Source organism: Protopterus annectens, chromosome 2.part1 (genome assembly GCF_019279795.1).
Source record: "Protopterus annectens isolate FY-2018-M chromosome 2.part1, PAN1.0, whole genome shotgun sequence".
NCBI lineage: Eukaryota > Metazoa > Chordata > Ceratodontiformes > Protopteridae > Protopterus > Protopterus annectens.
In genome coordinates, this window is record NC_056729.1 from 805496997 (window position 1) to 805518271 (window position 21275).

The 21275-nt window shown below is 40.2% G+C and overlaps 1 protein-coding gene across 1 annotated transcript in view; it reads left to right on the plus strand.

The window, feature by feature from the left end:
• The window catches only part of TUSC3 (tumor suppressor candidate 3), a 1506863-nt gene extending 1488732 nt beyond the window's left edge, over positions 1-18131 (plus strand). The window contains exons 6-7 of the mRNA XM_044063505.1: positions 17935-18024; positions 18114-18131. Of these exons, the coding sequence (XP_043919440.1) occupies positions 17935-18024; positions 18114-18131 (108 nt within the window). The remainder of the gene's footprint in view (positions 1-17934; positions 18025-18113) is intronic.
• Positions 18132-21275: the final 3144 nt, after the last annotated feature.

The following is a 21275-nucleotide window of genomic DNA, read 5'->3' on the forward strand; positions in this document are numbered from 1 at the left end:
GGGGAAGTGACCTCAGCACAAGAAGCTGTAGTAATTGGTTGTTTGGGACCATTTCTAGCTCTTTTGTAGTTCACTGTTTAAAATCCACCTCTGGGCATTTTTTTCTCGCTGTACTGCTCAGACAAGCTCCACGTGGGTTTACAGAGTGGTCCTAGCAGCAGGGAACTCAGAAAAGTGACTACCTTCTGGATTTAAGTATCTTTGCTATTTTTTCACTTGAAATAGCTTCTGTAGCTTACCTCGAACTAGCCTGAACTGTTTTTTAACTGATTGCTGCATTATTTTAAAATCTGCACTTAAAGTTACATTTTAGTCGAATTTGATCGAAAGTTTGCTTGTTTGTTTGTTTAATTTAACTGTGGAGGCTGCCCACTAAAGTGTGCTAGCCTGTGTAACTAATTTATCACTGTTTCTGCATTTTCTGTGTGTTTCTACCAAAAACAAAACAAAAAAATAATCCTTGTTTTCCCGCCTTCCTCGACTAGTTTAGACCAGTTTACAGGCATTGCTGTATTCTGGGCTGTGGTGTAGTTCCTGTGTTGTCCATTACCTTACTTGGATAGAAGGAAGTTTCTTTGCTCACCAGTGGGAGTGGGGAGCCTTGAGCAGCCTACCTGTCCTTGGGGGAAGTGACCTCAGCACAAGAAGCTGTAGTAATTGGTTGTTTGGGACCATTTCTAGCTCTTTTGTAGTTCACTGTTTAAAATCCGCCTCTGGGCATTTATTTCTGGCTATACTGCTCAGAGAAGCTCCATGTGAGTTTACAGAGTGGTCCTAGCAGCAGGAAACTCAGAAAAGCGACTACCTTCTGGATTTAAGTATCTTTGCTATTTTTTCACTTGAAATAGCTTCTGTAGCTTACCTTGAAATAGCCTGAACTGTTTTTTAACTGATTGCTGCATTATTTTAAAATCTGCACTTAAAGTTACATTTTAGTCGAATTTGATCGAAACTTTGCTTGTTTGTTTGTTTAATTTAACTGTGGAGGCTGCCCACTAAAGTGTGCTAGCCTGTGTAACTAATTTATCACTGTTTCTGCATTTTCTTTGTGTTTCTACCAAAAAAACAAAAATCAAAAAAATAATCCTTGTTTTCCCACCTTCCTCGACTAGTTTAGACCAGTTTACAGGCATTGCTGTATTCTGGGCTGTGGTGTAGTTCCTGTGTTGTCCATTACCTTACTTGGATAGAAGGAAGTTTCTTTGCTCACCAGTGGGAGTGGGGAGCCTTGAGCAGCCTACCTGTCCTTGGGGGAAGTGACCTCAGCACAAGAAGCTGTAGTAATTGGTTGTTTGGGACCATTTCTAGCTCTTTTGTAGTTCACTGTTTAAAATCCGCCTCTGGGCATTTTTTTCTGGCTGTACTGCTCAGACAAGCTCCACGTGGGTTTACAGTGTGGTCCTAGCAGCAGGGGAACTCAGAAAAGCGACTACCTTCTGGATTTAAGTATCTTTGCTATTTTTTCACTTGAAATAGCTTCTGTAGCTTACCTTGAACTAGCCTGAACTGTTTTTTAACTGATTGCTGCATTATTTTAAAATCTGCACTTAAAGTTACATTTTAGTCGAATTTGATCGAAAGTTTGCTTGTTTGTTTGTTTAATTTAACTGTGGAGGCTGCCCACTAAAGTGTGCTAGCCTGTGTAACTAACTTATCACTGTTTCTGCATTTTCTGTGTGTTTCTACCAAAAAAAAAAAAAAAACAATAAAATAATCCTTGTTTTCCCGCCTTCCTCGACTAGTTTAGACCAGTTTACAGGCATTGCTGTATTCTGGGCTGTGGTGTAGTTCCTGTGTTGTCCATTACCTTACTTGGATAGAAGGAAGTTTCTTTGCTCACCAGTGGGAGTGGGGAGCCTTGAGCAGCCTACCTGTCCTTGGGGGAAGTGACCTCAGCACAAGAAGCTGTGGTAATTGGTTGTTTGGGACCATTTCTAGCTCTTTTGTAGTTCACTGTTTAAAATCCACCTCTGGGCATTTTTTTCTGGCTATACTGCTCAGACAAGCTCTACGTGGGTTTACAGAGTGGTCCTAGCAGCAGGGAACTCAGAAAAGCGACTACCTTCTGGATTTAAGTATCTTTGCTATTTTTTCACTTGAAATAGCTTCTGTAGCTTACCCTGAACTAGCCTGAACTGTTTTTTAACTGATTGCTGCATTATTTTAAAATCTGCACTTAAAGTTACATTTTAGTCGAATTTGATCGAAAGTTTGCTTGTTTGTTTGTTTAATTTAACTGTGGAGGCTGCCCACTAAAGTGTGCTAGCCTGTGTAACTAATTTATCACTGTTTCTGCATTTTCTTTGTGTTTCTACCAAAAAAACAAAAAAATAATCCTTGTTTTCCCACCTTCCTCGACTAGTTTAGACCAGTTTACAGGCATTGCTGTATTCTGGACTGTGGTGTAGTTCCTGTGTTGTCCATTATCTTACTTGGATAGAAGGAAGATTGTTTGCTCACCAGTGGGAGTAGGGAATCCTTGAGCAGCCTACCTGTGCTTGGGGGAAGTGACTTCAGCACAAGAAGCTGTAGTAATTGGTTGTTTGGGACCATTTCTAGGTCTTTTGTAGTTCACTGTTTAAAATCCGCCTCTGGGCATTTTTTTCTGGCTATACTGCTCAGACAAGCTCCACTTGGGTTTACAGAGTGGTCCTAGCAGCAGGGAACTCAGAAAAGCGACTACCTTCTGGATTTAAGTATCTTTGCTATTGTTTCACTTGAAATAGCTTCTGTAGCTTACCTTGAAATAGCCTGAACTGTTTTTTAACTGATTGCTGCATTATTTTAAAATCTGCACTTAAAGTTACATTTTAGTCGAATTTGATCGAAACTTTGCTTGTTTGTTTGTTTAATTTAACTGTGGAGGCTGCCCACTAAAGTGTGCTAGCCTGTGTAACTAATTTATCACTGTTTCTGCATTTTCTTTGTGTTTCTACCAAAAAAACAAAAAAATAATCCTTGTTTTCCCACCTTCCTCGACTAGTTTAGACCAGTTTACAGGCATTGCTGTATTCTGGGCTGTGGTGTAGTTCCTGTGTTGTCCATTACCTTACTTGGATAGAAGGAAGTTTCTTTGCTCACCAGTGGGAGTGGGGAGCCTTGAGCAGCCTACCTGTCCTTGGGGGAAGTGACCTCAGCACAAGAAGCTGTAGTAATTGGTTGTTTGGGACCATTTCTAGCTCTTTTGTAGTTCACTGCTTAAAATCCCCCTCTGGGTGTTTTTTTCTGGCTGTACTGCTCAGACAAGCTCCACGTGGGATTACAGAGTGGTCCTAGCAGCAGGGAACTCAGAAAAGCAACTACCTTCTGGATTTACGTATCTTTGCTATTTTTTCACTTTAAATAGCTTCTGTAGCTTACCTTGAACTAGCCTGAACTGTTTTTTAACTGATTGCTGCATTATTTTAAAATCTGCACTTAAAGTTACATTTTAGTCAAATTTGATCGAAAGTTTGCTTGTTTGTTTGTTTAATTTAACTGTGGAGGCTGCCCACTAAAGTGTGCTAGCCTGTGTAACTAATTTATCACTTTTTTTGCATTTTCTGTGTGTTTCTACCAAAAAAACAAAAAAAAAAAAATCCTTGTTTTTCTGCCTTCCTCGAAGTAGTTTAGACCAGTTTACAGGCATTGCTGTATTCTGGGCTGTGGTGTAGTTCCTGTGTTGTCCATTACCTTACTTGGATAGAAGGAAGTTTCTTTGCTCACCAGTGGGAGTGGGGAGCCTTGAGCAGCCTACCTGTCCTTGGGGGAAGTGACCTCAGCACAAGAAGCTGTAGTAATTGGTTGTTTGGGACCATTTCTAGCTCTTTTGTAGTTCACTGTTTAAAATCCACCTCTGGGCATTTGTTTCTCGCTGTACTGCTCAGACAAGCTCCACTTGGGTTTACAGAGTGGTCCTAGCAGCAGGGAACTCAGAAAAGTGACTACCTTCTGGATTTAAGTATCTTTGCTATGTTTTCACTTGAAATAGCTTCTGTAGCTTACCTTGAACTAGCCTGAACTGTTTTTAACTGATTGCCGCATTATTTTAATATCTGCACTTAAAGTTACATTTTAGTCAAATTTGATCGAAAGTTTGCTTGTTTGTTTGTTTAATTTAAATGTGGAGTCTGCCCACTAAAGTGTGCTAGCCTGTGTAACTAATTTATCAGTGTTTCTGCATTTTCTGTGTGTTTCTACCAAAAAAACAAAAAAAAAATCCTTGTTTTTCCGCCTTCCTCGACTAGTTTAGACCAGTTTACAGGCATTGCTGTATTCTGGGCTGTGGTGTAGTTCCTGTGTTGTCCATTACCTTACTTGGATAGAAGGAAGTTTCTTTGCTCACCAGTGGGAGTGGGGAGCCTTGAGCAGCCTACCTGTCCTTGGGGGAAGTGACCTCAGCACAAGAAGCTGTAGTAATTGGTTGTTTGGGACCATTTCTAGCTCTTTTGTAGTTCATTGTTTAAAATCCGCCTCTGGGCATTTTTTCTGGCTATACTGCTCAGACAAGCTCCATGTGAGTTTACAGAGTGGTCCTAGCAGCAGGCAACTCAGAAAAGTGACTACCTTCTGGATTTAAGTATCTTTGCTATTTTTTCACTTGAAATAGCTTCTGTAACTTACCTTGAACTAGCCTGAACTGTTTTTTAAGTGATTGCTGCATTATTTTAAAATCTGCACTTAAAGTTACATTTTAGTCCAATTTGATCGAAAGTTTGCTTGTTTGTTTGTTTAATTTAACTGTGGAGGCTGCCCACTAAAGTGTGCTAGCCTGTGTAACTAATTTATCACTGTTTCTGCATTTTCTGTGTGTTTCTACCAAAAAAACAAAAAAATAATCCTTGTTTTCCCACCTTCCTCGACTAGTTTAGACCAGTTTACATGCATTGCTGTATTCTGGGCTGTGGTGTAGTTCCTGTGTTGTCCATTACCTTACTTGGATAGAAGGAAGTTTCTTTGCTCACCAGTGGGAGTGGGGAGCCTTGAGCAGCCTACCTGTCCTTGGGGGAAGTGACCTCAGCACAAGAAGCTGTAGTAATTGGTTGTTTGGGACCATTTCTAGCTCTTTTGTAGTTCACTGTTTAAAATCCGCCTCTGGGCATTTTTTCTGGCTATACTGCTCAGACAAGCTCCACGTGGGTTTACAGAGTGGTCCTAGCAGCAGGGAACTCAGAAAAGCAACTACCTTCTGGATTTAAGTATCTTTGCTATTTTTTCACTTGAAATAGCTTCTGTAGCTTACCTTGAACTAGCCTGAACTGTTTTTAACTGATTGCTGCATTATTTTAAAATCTGCACTTAAAATTACATTTTAGTCGAATTTGATCGAAAGTTTGCTTGTTTGTTGGTTTAATTTAACTGTGGAGGCTGCCCACTAAAGTGTGCTAGCCTGTGTAACTAATTTATCACTGTTTCTGCATTTTCTGTGTGTTTCTACCAAAAAAACAAAAAAACAAAAAATTAATCTTTGTTTTCCCGCCTTCCTCGACTAGTTTAGACCAGTTTACAGGCATTGCTGTATTCTGGGCTGTGGTGTAGTTCCTGTGTTGTCCATTACCTTACTTGGATAGAAGGAAGTTTCTTTGCTCACCAGTGGGAGTGGGGAGCCTTGAGCAGCCTACCTGTCTTTGGGGAAGTGACCTCAGCACAAGAAGCTGTAGTAATTGGTTGTTTGGGACCATTTCTATCTCTTTTGTAGTTCACTGTTTAAAATCCACCTCTGGGCGTTTTTTTCTGGCTGTACTGCTCAGACAAGCTCCACGTGGGTTTACAGAGTGGTCCTAGCAGCAGGGAACTCAGAAAAGCGACTACCTTCTGGATTTAAGTATCTTTGCTATTTTTTCACTTGAAATAGCTTCTGTAGCTTACCTTGAACTAGCCTGAACTGTTTTTTAACTGATTGCTGTATTATTTTAAAATCTGCACTTAAAGTTACATTTCAGTCGAATTTGATCGAAAGTTTGCTTGTTTGTTTGTTTAATTTAACTGTGGAGGCTGCCCACTAAAGTGTGCTAGCCTGTGTAACTAATTTATCACTGTTTCTGCATTTTCTGTGTGTTTCTACCAAAAAAAAGAAAAAACAATAAAATAGTCCTTGTTTTCCCGCCTTCCTCGACTAATTTAGACCAGTTTACAGGCATTGCTGTACTCTGGGCTGTAGTGTAGTTCCTGTGTTGTCCATTACCTTACTCGGATAGAAGGAAGTTTCTTTGCTCACCAGTGGGAGTGGGGAGCCTTGAGCAGCCTACCTGTCCTTGGGGGAAGTGACCTCAGCACAAGAAGCTGTAGTAATTGGTTGTTTGGGACCATTTCTAGCTCTTTTGTAGTTCACTGTTTAAAATCCGCCTCTGGGCATTTTTTTCTGGCTATACTGCTCAGACAAGCTCCATGTGAGTTTACAGAGTGGTCCTAGCAGCAGGGAACTCAGAAAAGCGACTACCTTCTGGATTTAAGTATCTTTGCTATTTTTCACTTGAAATAGCTTCTGTAGCTTACCTTGAACTAGCCTGAACTGTTTTTTAACTGATTGCTGCATTATTTTAAAATCTGCACTTAAAGTTACATTTTAGTCGAATTTGATCGAAAGTTTGCTTGTTTGTTTGTTTAATTTAACTGTGGAGGCTGCCCACTAAAGTGTGCTAGCCTGTGTAACTAATTTATCACTGTTTCTGCATTTTCTGTGTGTTTCTATCAAAAACAAAAAATAATCCTTGTTTTCCCGCCTTCCTCGACTAGTTTAGACCAGTTTACAGGCATTGCTGTATTCTGGGCTGTGGTGTAGTTCCTGTGTTGTCCATTACCTTACTTGGATAGAAGGAAGTTTCTTTGCTCACCAGTGGGAGTGGGGATCCTTGAGCAGCCTACCTGTCCTTGGGGGAAGTGACCTCAGCACAAGAAGCTGTGGTAATTGATTGTTTGGGACCATTTCTAGCTCTTTTGTAGTTCACTGTTTAAAATCCGCCTCTGGGCGTTTTTTTCTGGCTATACTGCTCAGACAAGCTCCACATGGGTTTACAGAGTGGTCCTAGCAGCAGGGAACTCAGAAAAGCGACTACCTTCTGGATTTAAGTATCTTTGCTATTTTTTCACTTGAAATAGCTTCTGTAGCTTACCTTGAACTAGCCTGAACTGTTTTTTAACTGATTGCTGCATTATTTTAAAATCTGCACTTAAAGTTACATTTTAGTCGAATTTGATCGAATGTTTGCTTGTTTGTTTGTTTAATTTAACTGTGGAGGCTGCCCACTAAAGTGTGCTAGCCTGTGTAACTAATTTATCACTGTTTCTGCATTTTCTTTGTGTTTCTACCAAAAATCAAAAAAAAAAAAATAATCCTTGTTTTCCCACCTTCCTCGACTAGTTTAGACCAGTTTAAAGGCATTGCTGTATTCTGGGCTGTGGTGTAGTTCCTGTGTTGTCCATTACCTTACTTGGATAGAAGGAAGTTTCTTTGCTCACCAGTGGGAGTGGGGAGCCTTGAGCAGCCTACCTGTCCTTGGGGGAAGTGACCTCAGCACATGAAGCTGTAGTAATTGGTTGTTTGGGACCATTTCTAGCTCTTTTGTAGTTCACTGTTTAAAATCCGCCTCTGGGCATTTTTTTCTGGCTATACTGCTCAGACAAGCTCCACGTGGGTTTACAGAGTGGTCCTAGCAGCAGGAAACTCAGAAAAGCGACTACCTTCTGGATTTAAGTATCTTTGCTATTTTTTCACTTGAAATAGCTTCTGTAGCTTACCCTGAACTAGCCCTGAACTGTTTTTTAACTGATTGCTGCATTATATTAAAATCTGCACTTAAAGTTACATTTTAGTCGAATTTGATCGAAAGTTTGCTTGTTTGTTTGTTTAATTTAACTGTGGAGGCTGCCCACTAAAGTGTGCTAGCCCGTGTATCTAATTTATCACTGTTTCTGCATTTTCTGTGTGTTTCTACCAAAAAAACAAAAAACAGGAAAATAATCCTTGTTTTCCCGCCTTCCTCGACTAGTTTAGACCAGTTTACAGGCATTGCTGTATTCTGGGCTGTGGTGTAGTTCCTGTGTTGTCCATTACCTTACTTGGATAGAAGGAAGTTTCTTTGCTCACAAGTGGGAGTAGGGAGCCTTGAGCAGCCTACCTGTCCTGGGGGAAGTGACCTCAGCACAAGAAGCTGTAGTAATTGGTTGTTTGGGACCATTTCTAGCTCTTTTGTAGTTCACTGTTTAAAATCCGCCTCTGGGCGTTTTTTTCTGGCTGTACTGCTCAGACAAGCTCCATGTGGGTTTACAGAGTAGTCCTAGCAGCAGGGAACTCAGAAAAGCGACTACCTTCTGGATTTATGTATCTTTGCTATTTTTTCACTTGAAATAGCTTCTGTAGCTTACCTTGAACTAGCCTGAACTGTTTTTTAACTGATTGCTGCATTATTTTAAAATCTGCACTTAAAGTTACATTTTAGTCGAATTTGATCGAAAGTTTGCTTGTTTGTTTGTTTAATTTAACTGTGGAGGCTGCCCACTAAAGTGTGCTAGCCTGTGTAACTAATTTATCACTGTTTCTGCATTTTCTGTGTGTTTCTACCAAAAAAAAAACAAAAAACCAAAAAAATAGTCCTTGTTTTCCCGCCTTCCTTGACTAGTTTAGACCAGTTTACAGGCATTGCTGTATTCTGGGCTGTGGTGTAGTTCCTGTGTTGTCCATTACCTTACTTGGATAGAAGGAAGTTTCTTTGCTCACCAGTGGGAGTGGGGAGCTTTGAGCAGCCTACCTGTCCTTGGGGGAAGTGACCTCAGCACAAGAAGCTGTAGTAATTGGTTGTTTGGGACCATTTCTAGCTCTTTTGTAGTTCACTGTTTAAAATCCACGTTTGCACGGCTTTGCGGTTGGCGCAGCGCATGGTTAAACAAGGTTAAACTTTTTCTGGCTCCGCCAAGTCTGCTCTTCAAATTTACCCTTAAGGAAGCTCTACTCTTAGTATAACCAGACTACTCACTGTATTATAAGCCTAGCACTTGTTCTCAATACTTCTCTACTAAGTAAGCACTCTCGTACTAAGTAAAGCACTACATCTACTTACCACCCCTGTGAATATCCACTTCCCTTAAAGGTATACCACTCCCTTATACTGTTCTAGCATGTCGAGTGGTAGATTACTGGCATCGTCTCCAGTTCAGCTGGTCAATCTGGGTATCTTGAGACAATGCTACAATTGTCTCATGTGCACAAACAACCCTCTCCTCCTCCCAACAAACACAAATACATGTGAGAGATGCAACTATATAGCCAAACTGGAGGCTGAACTCTCTCAACTCAGGGCTGGCATGCCCAGACAGGAGGAGATGGCAACCACACACACAACAATCCCAGTCCCACATAGACCTACCACAACTGCAAACCAAACACATAAAAACACTAAGACATACTCGGAGGCTCTAATAAAAAACTTACCAAAACAACAGAGGCTCCCAAAGCAGACATCCAAAAATCCACCACCTCAAAACAAAACACATGCAACACATACTTCAATAAATCAATGTGTCGACCAATCGCAGCCCTTAAGGCCAAACTCCTTGCCTGATACACTAGTAATAGGTGACTCCATAGTCAGACACACTGATGTCCCACTGACCAGGCTGAACAAGGAGAAGGTGACTGTGAGCTGTCTATCGGGAGCTAGGATCCGCCACATAACACACGCACTCAGGTCACTCCAAAGCAAGTACAAATATGACTCCGTCATTGTCCATGCTGGTGTGAATGACCTGAAACGTACCTCCCTGGACTACATGAAAAGAGACATAGAGGAGCTCTCTGATTATGTAGCCCAGGCTGGTATGACCCTGACCCTGAGCAGCATCTTGCCCTCACCAAGAATGATACCACAATACAAAGACAAGATGATCAGCTTTTACAACTGGCTCAAGTACTGGTGTCATTCTAAGGGGATCCAATGTCTGTCTGCCTGGGACTATATGTTGGACAAGCCACGCTGCTTTGCAAGGGATGGCTTACACCTGTCACCACTGGGCTTCCAGATATTAGCTAAGGCTCTTGCCACCCCCATAGTGCCTTTTTTAGGCAAGTCTCAAAAGACAAACCCACCTCCTTAGAAAACAAAAATGGAAAAAAGCTAAGGGTAATGCTGCTCAACGCCAGAAGTCTAAATCTCAAGATGCAGGCACTTGATGCACTCCTCAGCATGGAGAACATCGACGTCTGTGCAGTAACTGAAACCTGGTTCAAGGCTCCTGAGAGCACCCCAGCGCTACCAGGCTATACCTCATATCATGCTTTTCGGCCCCAAAACCTAGGCCGTACCACAAAGGGAGGGGGAGTGTCCATATTCATAAAGGACACCCACACCTCCAGGTTAGTAGCAACACATGAAGCATCAGAGACCATACAGGTGCAACTAACCATAGGCAAAACTGCTATACAACTGGTAGCATGTTACAGACCACCCTCCCAATCTCAAGAACCCCACTCAGCCTTCCTGAAGACATTGGAGGATATGAATGTATCACAAAATACCATCATACTGGGAGACTTCAACTACCCGAACATAGATTGGGTACATTATTCTAGCCCTAATACCCTAGCCTAAAGGTTCCAGGAATTCATAAATTCAAATGCACTGGAACAACTAGTCACCTCTCCCACTAGGGGAGATAATATACTAGACCTGATCATCACAAACATGGGGACAAAATGCTCCACACCGGAAGTATACCCCTCACTAGTGAGATCTGACCACAAACTAATCACCCTGGATATACATATCCCACCTCCACCCGCAGCACAAAAGACCACAGTGAAAAACTTCTCAAAAGCAGACTTCACTCTTCTTAAGACTGAGATGGTATCCTTTAAGCCCACTGTGCCAGTGGATACCACATCCCACAATGCCGAATCCTTCACAAATGCTTTCTATGGACATCTCCAAGAATGCATGGATCATGCAATCCCAAACAAATCCAAGTCCCTCTCCACCAAATGTAAGTGTCCTGTCCGGTGGACCTCAGCCATAAACAAATTGTATAACAAAAGAAGGAAGCTACTGCATGTCAGAGCGAAATCCCATGAAGGGAAGACATCTCTGATCAACATTAGCAGAAAACTACGTTCTCTCATAAAAACATCCAAGGCAAACTTTGAGAGAAAAATCGCTAAGGACACTAAAGATAACCACAAAGCCTTCTTCAGCTATGTTAGAAACCTGGGCGGAAACCCTCAGATATGCTCAGAGTTGGTTCACAACAACAAAAAATACACTGAACCCACAGATATTGCTAACATTCTGGCTGAAGGGTTCAGTGCAAATTTCTCCCCTCCTTCACCCCCAAAAGAAGAAATACTTATCCCAGCTGAATGTAATCTCCCTGTCATCTCAGATGTCCAAGTGAGAACTGCCCTAAACAAAGCAAAAAACACAGCATCAATGGGACCTGACAGTATCCTGGGGTGCGTGTTACGTGAACTCCAAGAGGAGCTAAACCCACACATAAAAATGCTATTTAACCTTAGCCTTACTTCGGGATATGTACCTGAACACTGGCGTACAGCAACAGTGGTCCCACTCCACAAGGGGGATGCCTCTACAGACCCTGGAAACTACCGCCCCATAAGCTTAACTAGCCTGGTCTGCAAAGCTATGGAAAGAATCATTATGGAACTCATAAACAGAGACATAGGGGACCTACAGACACTTGACCCCACCCAGTTCGGCTTTGTAAAGGGCAGATCCTGCCTTTTAAACCTGGTTGACTTTTGAAACAGTCACTAGAGCCATTGATGAGGGCAAAGCAGTCCATACAGCATACCTGGACTTGGCTAAGGCCTTCGACACAATACCCCACTCAGGCATCATAGATAAGCTAAACAGCTTAAAAGTAAACCCTTATGTCACTAGATGGGTTGCAAACTGGCTAAAGGACAGAACCCATAAAGTTAAAATCGCTGGAGCAATGTCAAACTCAAAGCCAGTCACAAGTGGTATCCCACAGGGATCTGTCCTGGGACCCCTCTTGTTCGGCATTTATTTCTCAGATGTTAAAGCAAACATGGGAGGGCTGTGGCTGACAAAGTTCGCAGATGACTGCAAACTAGGCGCCATAGTCGATACACCAGCTGACACACACATCCTACAAAAAGGCCTCACTGAAACGGACAACTGGTGCCGTAGTCACGGCCTTAAACTAAATGCCAAAAAATGTACAGTCATCCCTTTTGGAAAAAACAAAGTACCCACAAATTATCACATAGACAGCAACCCACTGAGTACGGTAAAAGTAATCAGAGACCTAGGGACCCAAGTAGACAGCGACCTCTCATTTGACACCCATGTTGCCAAAATGGTTAGAAAAACATTCTACCTTGCACACCTCATCATGAAGGGATTCACATCCAGATCCAAGGATGTCATTGTACCCCTATATTCCTCCCTCATCAGACCCATGATTGAGTACAATGCCCCATTTGGTATGTACCTTACCCGGCATATGCAACAGCTGGAGAGACCACAAAAGTACCTCACCAAAAGGATCAAGGGTCTCCAACATATGTCTTATTCTGCCAGACTAAAGAAACTTCAGCTCTATTCAGTAGCATACCGCCTGCTCAGAGGTGATCTCTGCCTGACGTACACGGCCATGTCCAATCAGGATCTGATAGACATGCTCCACCTCAAAAAATCCAAATCCATCAGGACCACAAGAGCTAAAGACTTAAACCTCGGCACAAGTATGAATAGGACATGCTGGAGGGATAGATTCATAACCCAGAGGCTTCCCATGCTTTGGAACAGGATCCCAGTTCATATTAGGCAGAGCCCCTCACTGACTCTCTTCAAGAGAAATCTTGATGAGTGGATGGGAGATCGTAAGTCTACCCCAGGGGTCACATCTGTGTCACTGCTAGACAGGGGCACAGTAAACTAATTCTATTATATAAGGGGACCTTCATTGTGTCACTACTAGACAGAGGCACAGTATTCTAGATTTATTCTGTACATTTTTGTACCATTTCATGGGGTGGCAAAAGCCACATCACTATGGCTAGGCTTACAAATGCCCCAGGGCAGATAGCCTAGTACTATACTATGAAACTATGAAACTATCAAAGGCTCACTACCAGTAAGGTACAATGCTACTACAGGTCCTCTTCACACATAGCATGTTCTTCCTGTGCAAAGATGTCAAAGACAAGCATTAGTTGGGCCACATTGACTGGTGTAGGATGTGGATGCTGTGAGTGGCCATAATTGGCCTCTATAAAAGTTGTTATGAAGGGATATTAAAATGATACAAAACAAAAAAGAAAAAAAATGAGATGTAACAGACAACTCACTGAGTTTGAGAAGTTTTTGTTGTCACTCACCAACCATGGGGAGTGGGATCTAATAGATACATGTGGTTTGGATGTGGGAGCTGGGCTAGTACAAACCACCCCTGTTTTATTAGGGGAAACACCAGGTTAGTAATGTCTATTACATTGCATTATAGCATACTCTACTACATGTATGAATGGAAGGGTTGACCAAGACAAGCCTGCATATTTGTCCTTCCAGGTATCTCTGGCACACACGTACACAACCAGCATGACAAGGTACATCTTTCAGTTTATGTTGTAGCTGTATTTTAATGCACAGTAATGTACATGCCAGAGAGGGAAGTATAGGTAAATGAGTGTGGGCTGACAGTGTCATCAATTATATTCATGCTTTCACATGTTCCATTGGTAGAAGGCCCAGCACAACAATACAAAACAGGACTGACATCAGCAGAGTACCTGTGGTGATGATGGTGGCAACATGGAATTAGCATTGTCTGATAAAACAGTGACACTGCCTGCATGAGTAAAGATGGAGGATTTTCTCACATCCACAATTATAGAGACTCCTGTAATGGGACAGGCTGAGCACACAGCCTCACCAGTGATGACAGACATCTTGAACCTGAGATTCCTACACAAGCTCTACCTGAGCTGTCTTCTGTCACAGAATTTGAAATGCACACCATTTCTGAGGTGCACATACACACCATATGAAACAGACATAAGGAAGGCAGTGTTACAGCACTAGGCATTAACCAGTGAATGTGTAGGTCAGTGTCCATTCAAATATGGCTGCTGACTTCAACACTGTGGAGATGGTGAGAAAGTTAAGGCTCCTGCAAGACAACATGGACCAACTATGTAGTGACATGGAGTATAAGTCAGAGATCACAATGCTGCTGTGGCCTTTGATGACTCTTCCCATGGCTTTACCTCATATTACAGAATTACCATGAGACACATTGTAACTGCCATCCTATATACCCCCAGAACTATGAAGACCATGGCTTTGAGAGGTTTTGGATGCAAGGTGTTTGGCCATTGACTATGCCAAGTCACCCTATGCAAACTGTGTATTGATATAGCATCACTGTTAACTGTGGACAGACACCATGCCTCCCTTTCTCCTCCCTTGTTGAGGGTTATCATCCAGGTAATGAGCAGTGGTGCTCATCTGGCTGAAACATTGGACACTTTGTCAGTCTGCACATGCATGATGCTGTACTTCTACCCCTTCCTTGTTGCCTGTGGGCATGCAACCTGTCATCTCCTCATTGTGGGAATAAACAAGGTTATGAGCAGCACTGCTCATAAAGTTTAACAAATGCGATGTTCCTTCAGGATGCACATACACACTACTGTTGTTCTACAACTTCCTTGCTACAGAACTCATCATGCACTGATACCACATGCCAACTGATTGGACACCTGTAGTACTCATGTCATGGCATTCCATCATTGTTGGGGTGTGATCTCTATCTCATCACAACCTCAAAGAGAACATAAGTACTGTGCTCACCTCCTTTGTCTTTACTCTGTATTGCAATGTTGTAGTCACCTGTCACTGTGTTAGTACCCCTAACCTGTGTGGGTATGCTGATGGCTGATGCACAGCGTGGACTATCTGTGTATTGCCCTGTGTAGCTTGAGTGTGATATCACAAGCATCATTTAGTTTGTTTTGTCTGCATTGCAGTCCTTAGTTATGGACTAAATACTGTCTCTCTGTCACTGCTGCAACATATTGTGCCTATCTTCAGCTATCTGTCATATGGCTGCTGCATGTTCTTCCCCTGAATCTTCATCCTGCCCTTCTGATGCTGCTACAATTGGTATGCATGGTGCTGGAATGATGTTCACCTGCTGTTCCAGTTGTTTGTGCAGTTTCACATTGTGCAGGATGGGACACAAAACTCTAAGGCATATTATCAGGTCTGTGGTCATATCCAAATTACTATGTGTTCGAAACATGTTTGCAAATAAATGCATCTTGGGAGCACATTGAAGTGATTTTCAAGAGTTGAATCTTAAAATCCATGTTGTGATCCCATAGCATGTAGATTTGGTCATGATTCTTTCTGGAAAAATGAAGCTTTTGCTGCACTGATGTGTGGGAAAATGAAGTATTTGTACCTTAAAACAATAAAATGATGACATTTGCCACAAAAACAGCATACAGAAGCTGTGTGTCCCTCTGATAAATGGTGGTAAAACCTTTTAGACACTTCACTTTGCCACACTTTTATTTTTGTTTTGTTTTTTCTGTATGAATTGCTTTAAAAGCTGTGAAAATGCATCAGAGACCATTCTGTACTGGGCACTGTTAGTGTTGTATTGTGAGCACAGAGCTTAGCAATGCTTAAAGGTATTTAACAATACTTTGTTACATAACTTTCTTACAAAAGAAATGTGCTTAACGGTGTTACATCTTTTCCAAATTTGGTGTGTAATCCCATCACTCTGTGTGCTACAAAGATATTTCTGCATATATATGTGCTGTATTGCTGTACCCATCCTGATATATGCAGACATCAGATGTGTCCCTTCAGTAGTCTGAATGTACACATGTTCTACTGTTTTACAGGTTATTTGTGATACAGGAGATTTTCTGCATGGTTTGTGGTTTGCACATTAAGGCCATTATCAGGCCTCCTAGGAATATCCATCATCACAGACAGTACCTGATGAACAGCATATTATATTCATCCTAATTTCTGCTTGCATGCCAGTTGAGTGTATCAATCTGTTTCTTTATCTAGTGTGCATGCCTTCCAATCAATTGACCTTATGAACAGTCCATCTCACAGGCAACTTTAGTAAAGGTCTGATATGTGCAAAATGTAAGAATCATGTGCACTGCATGGACGGATACACTACAAACAAGGTACTTGGAATTACAAGTTCAGGGAGTAGAAACCCTTCTTGTTAATGTTTCAAAGTCATCTGGACTATCTGGGGACTTGCCATCAACTTCTGGAAATGGACTATGTCATAAATGACCTGTATGTGGGTAGTTCTTTCCTCTGCTGGATTAATTTCTCTAAGTATTTTGGGTTACTAATAGCATGATGGGAATGGACTGTCAGGATATGATTAGAGTTCATGAAGTTAGTATTGTCTCTGTCTTTGATGTCCTAAAGACCCAAATATTTTCCTTCAGATGGTAGAGCATTATATCAAGGAACTTTTTTAGGAAGTGCAGCACTGTCACCTGTGATATCCTTAACATGCCCCCTATATGTCACTCAAGGGTCTCTGTAACTTAAATGCTCAAGATGATGTATACCATTGGATTGACTGGAACAGGTATACCTAGCATTTCCCATTACTGCACCTGTAGGTGGCACAGTTTGCTATATGTCTTAAAGTTTCCATGTGCACTCAGAACTGGGCCACAATCTGTGGTCTGTGAGCTGCTAGTTTGCCATGTGCAGTCTGTACTTCCCCCAGTGGCACAGAGGGATATGACATACAACATTGTAGACACTTGTAGCAATGGTGGTTACCAGCCCATACTGCTCTTCTGCTATTGCTGCCCTTTCTACCATCACCATCATACCAAATCATGGTATTCAAAATTGGTGTGTGTGCTGAGAAATGCATCCAGTTTTATGTTTCTGAAATGCTCTGCCATTTTATATTCCTTCATTTACATAACTGGTATAGTTTATTTGCATGTAGTTCTTTATTTCTATGTCATCATGCACTCAGTAGTGTGTGCTGCATAACAAGATATATTTGCATTTGCATAGCAACTTTGTTTCTTTGAATCACTGTCACCCTTCTGTATATCTTCCACATAAACTAATTTACACCGAGCTAAATCTGTGAATACAAGCAGTGTATTGGAGAACCATTCTCGGTGTAGTAATAATCCAACCCGAGGCACAATAAACAGGGCAGGCTGTTGTAAAATCTTGAAGATTTAATAAAACAAACGTGAGGTTAGCACTTTCACACTTAGAGTGCTTCTTCAGACCATAAAAACAAGACAAAAAAAATCCTTATATAACACTAATAATTAAACAATTAAGGAAATAATACAAGCAATAATTAATTAATGCTGGAGACCTCTAGATTTCAAAAGAGGCTTTAAAGAAACCTTCCCATTTAAACCAGGTGACTTATCAGCTTGTAAATTATCTATCCAATGGAGTTCCCTCAACTCTGTGGTTGCTTTATTTGCTTAAGTGTTTAAGTATTAGTGTTATATAAGGACATGTTTTTATGGTCTGATGAAACACTCTGAGTGTGAAAGCGCTAACCTCACATTTGTTTTATTAAAACTTCAAGATTTTACAACAGCCTGCCATGGTTTTTGTGCCTTTGGTTGGATTATTACTACATTGTCTTGTGGTTTACTCCTGGCACATTCTCCCAGGGACCTCCCCTTTTTTAACCACTCTCAGTACTGCATGTCAAGTAAAGGTATGGAAAGGTCAGTAACCTGGAAGATAGGGATACAGAATTAACTTTGTTACAGATGTGTTTCAGTTTTGTGGCAAGAATCAGTATTGCAATGTGTGCTGCACAATTTGCATAACATATTTTCTCAAACTACATCATATTGTAAGTTATTCTAAAAATTATATCTTTTGGAGTTCTCGTTAAAACAATCACTCTTTGTTTTTTTCCAAATTCATCAAGTGTGTAGTATTTGCTATGACATCTGGACAGATGTGGAATCATATTCGTGGCCCTCCATATGCACATAAGAATCCACAAAATGGACAGGTGGTAAGTGCCCAAGTCATGTCATAATAAGATGTGCATGCCCACATAACAGTGAAATGAAATTAGCTATACTGTATTTTTCCATTGTTTAGCATCTGCAAGAAAAGTAAAATGTTTCACCTTGTTTAATCATATATAAGTCTAGAACTGCGTTAATGACATTTGCTTAATGGCTACGCCTGATATCTGTAACTACAGTATGTTACTGAAAGTTGTGTAATAATTGTTCATAATTACTTACAAGGAAATAGTTCATTACACTCAAGTTATTAAACTTGCCTTTGGGAATATTTACTTGACTTCTGTCAGAAATAAATACAATTTATACCTGTTTCCATCAGACTGGGAAATGATACATTAGCAACAGAAATGTAATCATGATCAGATGATTTATTCAGAAAAAAAGGGAACAGTGCATTTTTAGAAGGCCTGCATAAGAGATTAACACAACAAAAGTTTCAAATTTAATTTTTCACCAAACTGTTTGTTTTTTTTTTTTATTGCAACTCACTAGGTAATGTGGGCATTTAGGGAAGTTTCACTTATCTGTTATCTTTGGGAGAAAATAACCATTGCAGGAAAGGATCAATGAATATCCCAATGACAGACCTTTTCTAGGATGAAGGAAGAGCAATTACAGCATTATATACTTGTTTGATGGCAAGAGTAGCTTGGGTGGAAGTGTACAGAGTTCACACATAGAGAGAACTGCATACTGGGTGTTGATGAGGATATACTTCAGCAACTTTCTCTGGTACAGAGTTACACAGAGTTACCTGAATTACGAAACACAATATGCATGATACTGTAGTTGAATTGTTCTTAGAGTGGGACTTGTTGCTAAAGCTTGTCTGGGTGGAAATATGTTTCTGGCACAAAACACCTGTCAGATGAAAGACTGGTCTGTTTGGCAATCAAGGTAACAATAGTGAATGTATAAATGAAGAAATAAAGTGAAAGCATTTATTATGGTTGGAATATTAAGCCCCTTAGAAACAAGCAGTGGCAGTCAGTATTTGGAATCCATTATCCTGTAACAACATCCTAGTGTTCGACTATAAAATGAAGCTTTATGTTGGTACAATTTTGTTTCCAAAAAGTTCAGGTGATGTTTAAAGTAGTCATACATACAACTTCAAGAAAAATGCTTGTTAGCTCTTTTATTCTGTGGAAACTGATTTGATTACTAATATCCATGGTTCTGTGGTATAGAGTGGTATGGAACTAATGAAAAGAATGTTCTGAGCTCTTGTTTTCTAATGAATAATAGTGTTCCCATGAGGCATTGGGCATGTTTCACCTCACTGGCACAGTTAAATTCCATTAATGTGGGGATATATTCAAGATTAAATGTTTATGATTTATTTTTGTGAGTAAGTATCAACTATTTTTACATCTGGCAGACTTTAAGGAAAAAGGAGGGTGCTAGTAACAAAGGAAGATTACAGGAAGCATAACAACAAAACTGACGAAAAATGCAGAATAATATATGCTGATAATATTTCAATATTATCAAGTTTAACAAGAGGATGAAGGCAAAACTAACATTCACCAACCAGGTAGTCTGCCCCCCCTGCAAAAAAGTAAAGTATCCTTATATGCAATAAATACATTTTAGTTGCAAAGCCAAGGCATGCATATTATTGCATTGCTGACTTAACATCTGTATCCAAGGTGTTCATTTACTACAAAGTGATTCAGATGTAGCAAAGAGTTTTGTTCATTGATATTACTTCAGGATTAATGGACACCTAGCACTGAAAGGGATGAGTGACTTTCCATTGACATGTTCTTCCCTAGGGAATGAGAAAAATTTTAGTAGTTTTGGCCTTGTTTACTCCGTAAATTTTGATAACTTAGAACCTTAATTCAAAATTCATAGATCAGTGTTACCAGTATTAGCTAAAACATCATTCTTTAATGTTCAATTGCATTAAAGAAAGGTGATAAATAGGAGCAGTATAATGCACTTTTGTTTCAGGAGGTAACATTCATGCCTACATATGTTTAGTATTGTATGTGTGCATTAACCTGGAACAGCTAACTTAGAGAGTAAAAACACCAGTGCAATTGTTATCAATACAATCGTTTATAGATATGGAAGTAAGATAATTTCTTTGCTGAAGTGGAGATCTATTTTATCTGAAACTGATTTATATTTAATTTTCATTTCAAATGTCTCAGTAAAAATTGTCAGATGTATCAGCTGGTTATCAGCCCTGTAATATGAGAAAATATTTTGTTTAACAAGTTGACTGGACCTGAGTTTCAAAATTATATGTACTGAACTTTAAAAAAAAAGTTGGCAGAAAGGACTGCTCTGTGAGCATGTTTGATTATTGGTTTGCATATTAACATTCTTTGTTCTCTATGTTCTACTTTCAATGCACTATTATTTTAATTCCCCTTTTTTGTTTGAATTTTCATTGTATTAAGACAGGGCATACATTAAATTGTAGGTTTCTTTCTGAGAAGCCTAAGCAGGACTAAATGTGACTACATTTTGACTTCTGCATTCATGAATACCTATCGATAAGGTTCAGACACACAATTTCAAACTGAAACTATTTTTCAATAACAAAATGAGTAAGATAAACAACAGAAAATAGGTAATCATTAGCTTTCAAAAATGATTTTGGTCTTTAGATAAATATTTATGTAAATACAGCATCTGCATACTTATCTTATGAAATTGTTCAGATTTAAGTAAGCCAGGGAATTGTTTTGTTATGGCTAGGCATGTATAGGCCCTAGGGCCGGTAGCCTAGTACCAACCTATGAACCAGTTACTCTAAAAAGTTATAATAAAACTGTTTAAATACTTAACAAAGCAAAACAGAAACATTGCAAGTGTAACGTGTTATCAATATACAATGAAGAAATTGCCAAGTCATTGGACAAAAAACACAAAATACTATAAAACTAGAAAAACTCGGAAATTAAGCGGGCAGGAATCAATAGAAGCCGGCTAAACTCCAAAAAGCAAGTTTATTACAGTGAGCGCTTTCGGCAAGGTCCTTACCCTGCCTTCTTCAGACAAACAAGTGCAAATCAATTAAGCCACTTTATATAGAAAATGTATACATCAATTAACTAAGCTTAACTAACTTTTTAAAAAGAAATTGCACCATTTCAGATGTCATTCATACATGCTGTCATGACATTCCGCTATTCAGAAAAGCGTTAAAATACGCACAATAAATTTGTATTAATAAATACATATCCACTTTTCAATACAAGTTATAGTGTATACC